At 40.1% G+C, this 14027-nt stretch overlaps 1 protein-coding gene across 1 annotated transcript in view; it reads right to left on the reverse strand.

Annotated features, from left to right (window-relative positions):
- OCA2 (OCA2 melanosomal transmembrane protein) overlaps positions 1–14027 on the reverse strand; it is a 255523-nt gene that overhangs the window by 147634 nt on the left and 93862 nt on the right. Inside the window, exons 13-14 of the mRNA XM_082658969.1 lie at positions 7878–8002; positions 4755–4893 (exon numbers count right to left, since the gene is read on the reverse strand). Of these exons, the coding sequence (XP_082515095.1) occupies positions 4755–4893; positions 7878–8002 (264 nt within the window). The remainder of the gene's footprint in view (positions 1–4754; positions 4894–7877; positions 8003–14027) is intronic.

Raw genomic sequence — 14027 nt, forward strand, 5'->3', positions numbered from 1 at the left:
AAATGCACCAACATTCAGATTAGAGGGGTATCAGAAGAAGAGAAAAAGAAAGGACCTGAGAAAATATTTCAAGAGAATATAGTTGAAAACTTCCTTAATATGGGAAAGGAAATAATCAAGTCCATGAAACGCAGAGCATCCAATACACGATAAATCCAAGGAGAAACATGCCAAGACACATATTAATAAAACTATCAAAAATTAAATACAAATAAAATAATATTAAAAGCAGCAAGGGAAAAGCAAGAAATAACATGTAAGGGAATCCCCATAAGGTTAACAGCTGATTTCTCAGCAGAAATTCTGCAAGTCAGGAGGGAGTGGCAAGATATATTTGAAGTGATGAAAGGGAAAAACCTACAACCAAGATTACTCTACCCAGCAAGGATCTCATTCAGATTCAACATAGAAATTAAAAACTTTACAGATAAGCAGTAGCTAAGAGAATTCAGCACCACCAAACCAGTTTTACAACAAATGCTAAAGGAATTTCTCTAGGAAGGAAACACAAGAGAAGGAAAGGATCTACAATAACAAACCCAAAACAATTAAGAAAATGGTCATAGGAACATACATATTGATAATTGCCTTAAAGGTAAATGGATTAAATGTTCCAACCAAAAGACATAGACTGGCTGAATGATACAAAAACAAGACCCAAATATATGCTGTCTACAAGAGACCCACTTCAGACCTAGGGACATATACAAACTGAAAGTGAAGGGATGTAAAACAATCTTCCATGAAAATCAAAAGAAAGTTGGAGTAGCAATTCTCATATCAGACAAAACAGACTTTACAATAAAGACTATTACAAGAGACAAAGAAGGAAACTACATAATGATCAAGGGATCAATCCAAGAAGATATAACAATTGTAAATATTTATGCACCCAACATAGGAGCACCTCAATACATAAGGCAAATGCTAGCAGCCATAAAAGGGGAAATCGACAGTAACACAAAAATAATAAGGGACTTTAACATCCCACTTTCACCAATGGACAGATCATCCAAAATGAAAATATATAAGTAAACACAAGCTTTAAATGACACATTAAACAAGATGGACTTAATTGATATTTATAGGACCTTCCATCCAAAAACAACAGAATACATTTTCTTCTCAAGTGCTCATGGAACATTCTCCAGGATAGATCATATCTTGGGTCACAAATCAAGCCTTGATAAATTTAAGAAAATTGAAATCGTATCAAGCATCTTTTCTGATCACAACACTGTGAGAATAGATATCAATTACAGAAAATCTGTAAAAAAATACATGCACATGGAGACTAACCAATACACTACTTAATAACCAAGAGATCACTGAAGAAATCAAAGAGGAAATCAAAAAATGCCTAGAAACAATTGACAATAAAAACATGATGACCCAAAACCTATGGGATGCAGCAAAAGCAGTTCTAAGAGGGAAGTTTATAGCAATACAATCCTACCTCAAGAAACAAAATAACCTCAAATAAACCTTTACACCTAAAGCAATTAGAGAAAGAAGAACAAAATAACCCCAAAGTTAGCAGAAGGGAAGAAATCATAAAGTTCAGATCAGAAAAAAAATGAAAAAGAAATGAAGGAAACAATAGCAAAGAAAAATAAACCTCAAAGCTTGTTCTTTGAAAAGATAAACAAAATTGACAAATCTTTAGCCAGACTCATCAAGAAATAAAGGAAGACTCAAAGCAGCAGAATTAGAAATGATAAAGGAGAAGTAACAACTGACACTACAGAAATACAAAGGATCATGAGAGATTACTACAAGCAACTATATGCCAATAAAATGGACAACCTGAAGAAATGGACAAACTCTAAGAAAAGCACAACCTTCTGATACTGATCCAGGAAGAAATTGAAAAAATAAACAGACCAATCACAAGCACTGAAATTGAAACTGTGATTTAAAATCTTCCAACAAACAAAAGCCCAGGACCAGATGGCTTCACAGGCAAATTCTATCAAACATTTAGAGAAGAGCTAACACCTATCTTTCTCAAATTCTTGCAAAATATAGCAGAGGGAGGAACACTCCCAAACCCATTCTACGAGGCCAACATCATTCTGATACCAAAAACAGACAAAGATACCACAAGAAAAGAAAATGACAGACCAATATCACTGATGAATATAGATGCAAAAATCCTCAACAGAATACTACTAAACAGAATCCAACAGCATATAAGAAGGATCATACACTATGATCAAGTGGGTTTTACCTCAGGAATGCAAGGATTCTTCAATGTATGCAAATCAAACAATGTGATAAACAATATTAACAAATTGAAGGAGAAAAACGATATGATCATCTCATTAGATGCAGAAAAAGCTTTTGACAAAATTCAATACCCACTTATGATAGAAACCATTCAGAAAGTAGGCATACAGGGAACTTATATCATCATAATAAAGGCCATGTATGACAAACTCACAGCCAACATCGTTCTCAGTGATGAAAAACTGAAAACATTTCCTCTAAGATCAGGCACAAGACAAAGTTGCCCACTCTCACCACTATTATTCAACATAGTTTTGGAAGTTTTAGTCACAGCAATCAGAGAAGAAAAAGAAATAAAAGGAATCCAAATTGGAAAAGAAGAAGTAAAATTGCCACTCTTTGCAGATGACATGATACTATACATAGAGAATCCTAAAGATGCTACCAGAAAACTGCTAGAGCTAATCAATGAATTTGGTAAAGTAGCAGGATACAAAATTAATGCACAGAAATCTCTTGCATTCCTATACACTAATGGTGAAAAATCTGAAAGAGAAGTTAAGAAAACACTCCCATTTACCATTGCAACAAAAAGAATAAAATACCTAGGAATAAACCTACCTAGGGAAACAAAAGATCTGTATGCAGAAAACTATAAGACACTGTTGAAACAAATTAAAGATGATACCAACAGATGGAGAGATATACCATGTTCCTGGATTGGAAGAATCAACATAGTGAAAATGACTATACTACTCAAAGCCATCTCCAGATCGAATGCAATCCCTATCAAACTACCAATGGCATTATTCACAGAACTAGCACAAAAATTTTCAGAATCTGTATGGAAACACAAAAGACCCCGAATAGCCAAAACAATCTTGAGTAAGAAAAACAGAGCTGGAGGAATTAGGCTTCCTGACTTCCAACTATACTACAAAGCTACAATAATTAAGACAGTACGGTAATAAAACTTAAAAGCTTTTGCACAGCAAAGGAAACCATAAACAAGATGAAAAGACAACCCTCAGAATGGGAGATAATATTTGCAAATGAAGCAACGGACAAAGGATTAATCTCCAAAATATACAAGTAGCTCATGCATCTCTATCAAAAGAACAATTAACCGAATCCAAAAATGGGCAGAAGACCTAAATAGACATTTCTGCAATGAAGATATACAGACTGCCAACAAATATATGAAAGGATGCTCAACATCACTAATCACTAGAAAAATGCAAATCAGAACTGGAATGAGATATCACCTGACACCGGTCAGAATGGCCATCATCAAAAAATCTACAAACAATTAATGCTGGAGAGGGTGTGGAGAAAAGGGAACCCTCCTGCACTGTTGGTGGGAATGTAAATTGTTACAGCCACTATGGAGAACAGCATGGAGGTTCCTTAAAAAACTGAAAATAAGGCTTCCCTGGTGGCGCAGTGGTTGAGCGTCTGCCTGCCGATGCAGGGGACACGGGTTCGTGCCCTGGTCTGGGAAGATCCCACATGCCACGGAGCGGCTGGCCTCGTGAGCCATGACCGCTGAGCCTGCGCGTCCGGAGCCTGTGCTATGCAACGGGAGAGGCCACAACAGTGAGAGGCCCGCGTACCACCAAAAAAAAAAAAAAAAAAACTAAAAATAGAACTACCATATGACCCAGAAATCCCACTACTGGGCATATGCCCTGAGAAAACCATAATTCAAAAAGTGTCATGTACCACAATGTTGACTACAGCTCTATTTACAATAACCAGGACATTGAAGCAACCTAAGTGTCCATTGACAGATGAATGGATAAAGAAGTTGTGGCACATATATACAATGGAATATTACCCAGCCATAAAAAGAAATGAAATTGAGTTATTTGTGGTGAGGTGTGTGTACCTAGAATCTGTCATATGGAATGAAGTAAGTCATAAAGAGAAAAACAAATACCGTATACTAACACATATATATGGAATCTAAAAAAAATAAAAAAATAAAAAAATAAACCAGGTTCTGAAGAACCTGGGGAAGGACAGGAATAAAGATGCAGACATAGAGAATGGACTTGAGGACACGGGGATGTGGAAGGATAAGCTGGGACAAAGTGAGGGAGTGGCATTGACATATATAAACTACCAAATTTAAAATAGATAGCTAGTGGGAAGCAGCTGCATAGCACAGGGAGATCAACTCAGTGCTTTGTGTTCATCTAGAGGGGTGGGAGGCAGATGCAAGAGGGAGGAGATATGGGGATATATGTGTATGTATAGCTGATTCACTTTGTTATACAGCAGAAACTAACACACCATTGTAATGCAATTATACTCCAATAAAGATGTTTAAAAAAAAGAATGAAATCAATTCAGACCACTTAACTCTAAATTAGCAGATCAGTCACCTAACTTCCCACTCTCAAGATGACCAAAAGCACTTCATATGAAGAAGTGACATCCATTTAGGGTAAAATTTTATTAAGTGTGCAGGTAAGCTGCACACTTATATTTATTGGAAGCAACTCTGTTATACTGATACATACCATTTTCCTCAACTCCTCGTTGGAAACAATAATGACATTTGGTGGGTCCCCAATGGCAGTGGCAGCTCCTCCAATGTTTGTGAAGATCACTTCTGCAATCAGGACTTGTCTTGGATCAAGATTGAGCACCTCACACAATCTGTCATGAATGGAGGAAAATGAAAACAGTCCCACTATTCACATTGTGAATTGCCCATGTGAGACTTAATTTTTTTTTAAAGCATTTGCTTGTACAAGGGAGGCATGTGTGTGCATGTGCTTGTGCACATGTGCACACACACTCACACACCTGTGAGAAGAGCAATGTTGAGGGGTAAAAAACGACAATAGTGCTACAGAGCTACTGGATAAATTTGACTCTCAGCATTAGATTTCTCTGAAAATTAACATAAAACCCATCTGAACCATCCATGTGAAAATATACTCCTGCCTCGCCCCCACAGGTCTGGAGGAAGCACTCAGGGTGCAGGACCCTGTGCAGGGAAGGCCCTGGCACAGATGAATGCATCTTTGCCACCAGACCCCTCTGAATAGGATGAGGCTAGAGCATAAAGCACCGCCACCCAGTGTCTCACACCATGCCTGCCAACCTAGCTCCATACCCACCTTACACTTTTCAAATGCTGAGGCCCTAAGCTTAATATTAACAAGGAGCGCACACTCTACAGCAGTGGTTCTCCACCTTGGCTACACACTAGATTTGTCTGGGAATCTTGACAGTCTTGCTGCCCAGCTCACAACAGATCAATCCCTGGGCCTGGGCCTGGGCAGCAGCGTTTAGAGCTCCGCAAGTAGGTCCACTGAGCCCACAGTTGAGAAAAGGCTACTCTAAAGAAAGTTTAGGAAATCCCTCATGGTATTTCCTCCTCCACCTGCCCATCACATTGCCCACTTCCTTACAGAAGCCAGGCCTGGGTGTGGAAGTTGGCAGTGAAGGGTGTCCCTGCTGCATTCAAGGGTCCTTTTTTTTTTTTTGGCCACTCCACAGCATGCAGGATCTTAGTTCCTTGACCAGGGATTGAACCCATGCCCCCTGCAGTGGAAGCGTGGAGTCTGGGAAGTCCCTCAAGGGTCCTTTCTACCACCTCCCAGCTCAGATCACAGCCAGCAGCTCTTCCGAGGGGGACTGGCCTACAGAACCGTGTGGAAGCTGAGAAGGGAGCAGTGTCCAGGGACCAGGGACAGGGACGAATCCAAAAAAGAGTAACAGATCCCAATCAGCAGCAGAAGCTATCAGCTTAGGATGCCCCGGCTCTGCTTCTAGCAAGAAAAGGATTAGTGCATGCTAACCAGCAATGCCAGATCTGGCTGTTTAACTGTAAAGACTAGCGCTACCCAATCCAGACAAAGGCAGAAGAAATGTGATTAAGTTTATAGAGTCATGAAGAATATGATAGTATAAACAGTGAATCTGAGCACGCCAACATTTCAATCTTGAAAGATGTAATTTTTAGACTAATAAATGGAATTCCTATTCTCACATAAAATTACAAAGCCAGGGCTTCCCTGGTGGTGCAGTGGTTGAGAGTCCGCCTGCCGATGCAGGGGACGTGGGTTTGTGCCCTGGTCCGAGAAGATCCCACAGGCCATGGAGCGGCTGGGCCCATGAGCCATGGCCGCTGAGCCTGCGCGTCTGGAGCCTGGGCTCCGCAACGGGAAAGGCCACAACAGTGAGAGGCCCGTGTACCAAAAAAAAAAAAAAAATTACAAAGCCAGTTCCTAGAACACTAAGGATATAAACAAATCCCAGCAAGGCTGAGACAACCCTCAGCTGCCCAGGTTATACAGGGATGCTGAGAACGTGTGTGCCATCATCAGAGAGTGCAGTGACATGCTGGAATCTGGCACATTGTGAGATGATTTTCAAACCAGTGTCAGCAGCAGAGTTGCCCTGGTTGAAGTGGGGTGGGTGTGAACTGCCTCTTGCCCCCTGAGGTGTCCTAGGGGCAGGGTTGGTTTTAGCATGTGCTACAGTTTACAACGCCCTCCATCCCGCATTTACCCTCAGAAGAACCCTTAGGTACTGGGAGGTGCTATGCTCCCTGTGCAGGCATGCTGAGTCCAGCGTCCCTCCCCCTCAAATCTATATTTGCACGTGGGCCATGACAATGTAGTCAAGCTTGCAGAAGCCTGAGCAACGGACTGACTTGTGACACTGCAGGCCAATCCGTGGGGTGCTGCCCGCTGTCTGCTCCTCTCTAACCTTCATTCTCCTCTCCCCACCCCACACTCCAACTCCCTCCTCCTCTGAGGGTCACTACTCTTCCAACAACAAAGGTATTGCCCAGAATTAGTCCTGAGCTCTGGAAGTAGCCCCTCGCTGGTGACATTGAACTTGCTGTGTCTCATGCCTCAAGTGCAGCAGAATCTCTTATCTGGCAGAATCCTCAGAACACTAGTTTGGGTTAATCTCTTTGATGGCACAACCCAGATCAGTGTAGCTGAAGTGATTTGTCTAAAGGTCCTCACTACCTAGCTTCCCAGAAACCACCAGCCATACCTGTGTCCCCTCAGTCTCCTGAGGAGCAGCCAGCACCAGCACATGATGGGTCTAAGCAGGGGAAGACCATGATATGCTGGGAACCATCTTTAAAATAAGGAACATAAAGTCTAGATACAAGTGTACATCCATGACCTTGGAAGGGGCTGCACAATGACAGGCTGCAGCCCAAGCCCCAGGAGGCTCCAGGTGATCAGCTCGTGCTGCTCGGTGAATGTCAAACAAAGGAAGTGGATGGAATTAAAAGGAGCAAAATAGAATCAAACCAAATTTCTCTTTCCCAAAGTTGCCTTTCAAGGCCTTGCCAGGTCCAATCCTTCCACGAGGAGCCTGCCAGAGCAGGACAGCAGCCCCACCTCCCACTCTCTGGCTGAGTGCCCCATGGAGCCCATGGACCAGAACTCCTGGCCCCTGATGGTCTGTCCCACAGTACACAAAGGCCCATGTGTGCTGACTTCTGCAGCATTTCTGCAACCACCACTGCCACTGTCACAGCCGTGCAGAGCCACAGTCCCAGTGGGTGTGCAGGCCGGACCCAAGCACACGGGTGAAGGGCAAGGTCAGCAGCCAGCATGCGCTGCTGTGAGCCTGGCCTGATGCCCACACGGTGCCACTTTGCCTACCTTATGGTCACGGGAGTGAAGAGGAGCGCTGTGGTGACGTTGTCCAGGAAGGCAGAAAGGACGGCGACAATGAGACACAACATGATGATCATGGCCCACACTCTTCCCCGGGACAGTTTGTATGCCTGCAGCACAATAAAGAACAAGCCAGGATCAGCAGGGTCAAAGAACAGATGCAACATTTCATTAGGGTCTCTAAAACTAAGGTCTAAATAAACATTGCATGGAGGATTAAAACTTAGACCCACAAACTCCTAAATCTGCTGAGATGAGGCAGTAATGGCTGGACCTGGACGTTCTAAATCCACCCTGGCCTATGTTCCTTCCCTCAGATTCTCCTTCTTGGTGCCCTGTAGTGGTCAATCTGTCACAAGGTGATGGCCTGTCACCCATGCATCCCCTAGTCTTTTACACACTCTTTTTGGTTGGACAGCTTGGGCTGTGAATTTGGGATCCACCTGACCCTAGAGTCTGCTGATCTTTGGAGATCTAGGGATTACTTTCAGTACCAAGGTATTGTGAGGAAGAGGCCAGATAGTACCTGGGAGGTGCAAGGTGGTGCACAAAGATGGCAAAAATCACAGAATTGTTCTATCATTCAAGGTTTGGAAAGGACTTTGTAAAGTGAATATTTTTTTAAAAGAAATTTTCAGTTTCAAATTTTAAAAAGTCAAGCCCAGCACTAGTCTTTCGTTAGCAGAGCACGACAAGATGTCTTCCTGCCAACCCTGAGTAATAGGACCAATACAAATTCTTTGTTTGTTTTTGTAACAGATTTATTGGAGTATAATTGTTTTAAAAGGTTGTGTTAGTTTCTGCTGTATAATGAAGTGAATCACCTATATGTATACATGTATCCCCATATCCCCTTCCTCTTTTTTTTTTTTTTTTTTTCCCAGTATGCGGGCCTCTCACTGTTGTGGCCTCTACCGTTGCGGAGCACAGACTCGGGATGCGCAGGCTCAGTGGCCATGGTTCATGGGCCCAGCCGCTCCACGGCATGTGGGATCTTCCCGGACCGGGGCACGAACCCGCGTCCCCTGCATTGGCAGGTGGACTCTCAACCACTGCGCCACCAGGGAAGCCCTCCGCTTCCTCTTGCGTCTCCCTACCACACTCCCTATCCCATCTCTCTAGGTGGTCACAAAGCACCAACCTGATCTCCCTGTGCTATGCAGCTTCTTCCCCCTAGCTATCTATTTTATATTTGGTAGTGTATATATGTTAATGCTACTCTCTCACTTCATCCCAGCTTACCCATCCCTGACCTGTGTTCTCAAGTCCATTCTCTACATCTGCATCTTTATTTCTGTCCTGCCTCTAGGTTCTTCAGAATGATTTTTGTTTTGAATTCTATATATATGTGTTAGCATACAATATTTGCTTTTCTCTTTCTGACTTGCTTCACTCTGTATGACAGATTCTAGGTCCATCCACCTCACTACAAATAATTCAATTTCATTTCTTTTTATGGTTGAGTAATATTCCATTGTATATATGTGACACATCTTCTTTATCCATTCATCTGTCAATGGACACTTAAGTTGCTTCCATGTCCAGGCTATTGTAAATAGTGCTACAATAAACATTGTGGTACATGACTCTTTGAATTATGGTTTTCTCAGGGTATATGCCCAGTAGTGGGATTGCAGTGTCATTTGGTACTTCTATTTTTAGTTTTTTAAGGAACCTCCATACTGTTCTCCATAATGGCATTCCCATGAACAGTGCAAGAGGGTTCCCTTTTCTCCACACCCTCTCCAGCATTTATTGTTTGTAGATTGTTTGATGATGGCCATTCTGACCGGTGTCACGTAATAACTCATTGCAGTTTTGATTCGCATATCTCTAATGATTAGTGATGTTGAGCATCCTTTCATGTGTTTTTTGGCAATCTGTATATCTTTTTTGGAGAAATATTTATTTAGGTTTTCTGCCCATTTTTAGATTGGGTCGTTTGTTTTATTGATATTGAGCTGCATGAGCTGCTTGTATAGTTTGGAGATTAATCCTTTGTCCATTGCTTCATTTGAAAATATTTTCTCCCATTCTGAGGGTGGTCTTTTAGTCTTATTTATGGTTTCCTTGGTTGTGCAAAAGTTTTTAAGTTTCAGTAGGTCCCATTTGTTTATTTTTGTTTCTATTTCCATTTCTCTAGGAGGCGGGCCAAAAGGATCTTGCTGTGATTTATGTCATAGAGTGTTCTGCCTATGAGTTTCCTCTAAGAGTTTTATAGTGTCTGGCCTTATATTTAGGTCTTTAATCTATTTTGAGTTTATTTTTGTGTATGGTGTTAGGAAGTGTTCTAATTTCATTCTTTTACATGTACCTGTCCAGTTTTCCCAGCACCACTTTTTGAAGACGCTGTCTTTTCTCCATTGTATATTCTTGCCTCCTTTATCAAAGATACGGTGACCATATGTGTGTGGGTTTATCTCTGGGCTTTCTATCTTGTTCCATTGATCTATATTTCTGTTTTTGTGCCAGTACCATACTGTCTTGATTACTGTAGCTTTGTAGTATAGTCTGAAGTCCAGGAGCCTGATTCCTCCAGCTCCGTTTTTCTTTCTCAATATTGCTTTGGCTATTCGGGGTCTTTTGTGTTTCCATACATATGCCGAAATTTCATGTTCTAGTCCTGTGAAAAATGCCATTGGTAGTTTGATAGGGATACATTGAATCTATAGAATTGCTATATTGAATCTATATTGAATCTATATTGAATCTATAGATTGCTTTGGGTAGTATAGTCATTTTCACAATGTTGATTCTTCCAATCCAAGAACATGCTATATCTCTCCATATGTTTGTATCATCTTTAATTTCTTTCATCAGTGTCTTATAGTTTTCTGCATACAGGTCTTTTGTCTCCTTAGGTAGGTTTATTCCTAGGTATTTTACTTTTTTGTTGTAATGGTAAATGGGAGTGTTTCCTTAATTTCTTTCAGGTTTTTCATCATTAGTGCATAGGAATGCAAGAGATTTCTGTGCATTAATTTTTTATACTGCTACTTTACCAAATTCATTGATTAGCTCTAGTAGTTTTCTGGTAGCATCTTTAGGATTCTTTATGTATAGTATTATGTCATCTGCAAACAGTGACAGTTTTACTTCTTCTTTTCCAATTTCTCTGATTGCTGTGGCTAAAACTTCCAAAACTATGTTGAATAATAGTGTTGAGAGTGGGCGACCTTGTCTTTTTACTGATCTTAGAGGACGGTTTCAGTTTTTCACCATTGAGAACGATGTTGGCTCTGGGTTTGTCATATATGGCCTTTATCACATTGAGGTGGGTTTGCTCTATGCCTACATTCTGGAGGGATTTTATCATAAATGGGTGTTGAAATTTGTCAAAAATTTTTTCTGCATCTATTGAGATGAGCATATGGTTTTTTCCTTCAATCTGTTAATATGGTTTATCACATTGATTGATTTGCATATATTGAAGAATCCTTGCATTCCTGCGATAAACCCCACTTGGTCATTGTGTATGATCCTTTTAATGTGCCATGGGATTCTGTTTGCTTGTATTTTGTTCAGGATTTTTGCACCTATGTTCATCAGTAATATTTGCCTGTGGTTTTCTTTTTTTGTAACATATTTGTCTGGTTTTGGTATCAGGGTGCTGGTGGCCTCATAGAATGAGTTTGGGAGTGTTCTTCCCTCTGCTATACTTTGGAAGAGTTTGAGAAGGATAGGTGTTAGCTCTTCTCTAAATGTTTCATAGAATTCGCCTGAATCCATCTGGTCCTGGGCTTTTGTTTGTTGGAAAATTTTTAATCACAGTTTCAATTTCAGTTCTTGTGATTGGTCTGTTTATATTTTCTATTTCTTCCTGGTTCAGTCATGTAAGGTTGTGCTTTTCTAAGAATTTGTCCATTTCTTCCAGATTGTCCATTTTATTGGCATATAGTTCTTGTAGTAGTCCCTCATTATCCTTTTTATTTCTTGCAGTGTCAGTTGTTACTTCTTTTCGTTTCTTAATCTGTTGATTGGAGTCTTCTCCCTCTTTTTCTTGATGTGTCTGGCTAATGGTTTATCAATTTTGTTTATCTTCTCAAGGAACCAGCTTTTAGTTTTATTGATTTTTGCTATTGTTTCTTTCAGTTCTTTTTCATTTATTTCTGATCTGATCTTTATGATTTCTTTCCTTCTGCTAACTTTGGGGTGCTTTTCATTCTTCTTTCTCTACTTGCTTTAGATGTAACGTGAAGTTGTTTGAGATGTTTTTTGTTTCTTGAGGTAAGATTGTATTGCTATAAACTTCCTTCTTAGAACTGCTTTTGCAGCATCCCATAGGTTTTGGGTTGTCGTGTTTTCATTGTCATTTGTTTCTAGGTATTTTTTGATTTCCTCTTTGATTTCTTCAGTGATCTATTTGTTATTTAGTAGTGTATTGTTTAGCCTGCATGTGTTTGTATCTTTTACAGTTTTTTTTTCTGTAATTGGTATCTAGTCTTATAGCGTTATGGTCGGTAAAGACACGAGACAATTTCAATTTTCTTAAATTTACCACAGCTTGATTTGTGACCCAAGATATGATCTATCCTGGAGAATGTTCCATGAGCACTTGAGAAGAATGTGTATTCTGTTGTTTTTGGATGTAATGTCCTATAAATATCAATGAGGTCCATCTTGTTTAGTGTATCATTTAAAGCTTGTGTTTCCTTATTTATTTTCATTTTGGATGATATGTCCATTGGTGAAAGTGGGGTGTTAAATTCCCCTCCTATGATTGTGTTACTGTCGACTTCCCCTATTATGGCTGTTAGCATTTACCTTATGTATTAAGGTGCTCCAATGTTAGGTGCATAAATATTTACAATTGTTATATCTTTTTCTTTGTATTGATCCCTTGGTCTTTATGTAGTGTCCTTGTCTCTTTTAATAGTCTTTATTTTAAAGTCTATTTCATTTGATATGAATATTGCTACTCCAGCTCCCTTTTGATTTGCATTTGCATGGAATATGTTTTTCCATCCCCTCACTTTCAGTCTGTATGTGTCCCTAGGTCTGAAGTGGGTCTCTTGTAGACAGCATATATATGGGCCTTGTTTTTATATCCATTCAGGCAGCTTATGTCTTTTGGTTAGAACATTTAATCCATTTACCTTTAAGGTAATTATCAATATGTTTTTTGCTATTACCATTTTCTTAATTGTTTTGGAGTTGTTATTGTAGGTCTTTTCCTTCTCTTTTGTTTCCTGCCTAGAGAAGTTCCTTTAGCGTTTGTTTTAAAGCTGGTTTGGTGGTGCTGAGTTTCTTTACTTTTGCTTGTCTGTAAATGTTTTCATTTCTCCATCAAATCTGAATGAGATCCTTGCTGGGTAGAGTAATCTTGTTTGTAGGTTTTTCTCTTTCATCACTTCAAGTATGCCCTGCCACTCCCTTCTGGCTTGCAGTTTCTGCTGAAAGATCAGCTGTTCACCTTATGGGGAGTCCCTTGTATATTATGTGTTTCTTTTCCCTTGCTGCTTATAATATTTTTTTCTTTTTAATTTTTGATAGTTTGATTAATATCTGTCTTGACATGTTTCTCCTTGGACTGATCCTGTATGGGACTCTCTGAGCTTCCTGGACTTGACTGACTATTTCCTTTCCCATGGTAGGGAAGTTTTCAACTATAATCTCTCAAATATTTTCTCAGAGCCTTTCTTTTTCTCTTCTCCTTCTGGGACCCCTATAATTTGAACGCTGGTGGGTTTAATGTTGTCCCAGAAGTCTCTGAGACTGTCCTCAATTCTTTTCATTCTTTTTTCTTTATTCTGCTCTGTGGTAGTTAGTTCCACTATTTTATCTTCCAGGTCACTTATCCATTCTTCTGCCTCAATTATTCTGCTATTGATTCCTTCCAGAGAATTTGTAATATCATGTTTTGTGTTGTTCATCAATGCTTGTTTGCTCTTTACTTCTTCTAGGTCCTTGTTAAACATTTCTTGTATTTTCTCCATTCTATTTCCGATATTTTGGATCATCTTTACTATCATTACTCTGAATTCTTTTTCAGGTAGACTGCCTATTTCCTCTTCATTTGTTTGGTCTGGTGGGTTTTTACCTTGCTCCTTCATCTGCTGCATATTTCTCTGTCTTCTCATTTTGTTTAACTTACTGTGTTTGGGGTCTCCTTTTTGCAGTTTGAAGGTTCATAGT

Source organism: Grampus griseus (genome assembly GCF_964374135.1).
Source record: "Grampus griseus genome assembly, chromosome: 7".
Lineage (NCBI taxonomy): Eukaryota > Metazoa > Chordata > Mammalia > Artiodactyla > Delphinidae > Grampus > Grampus griseus.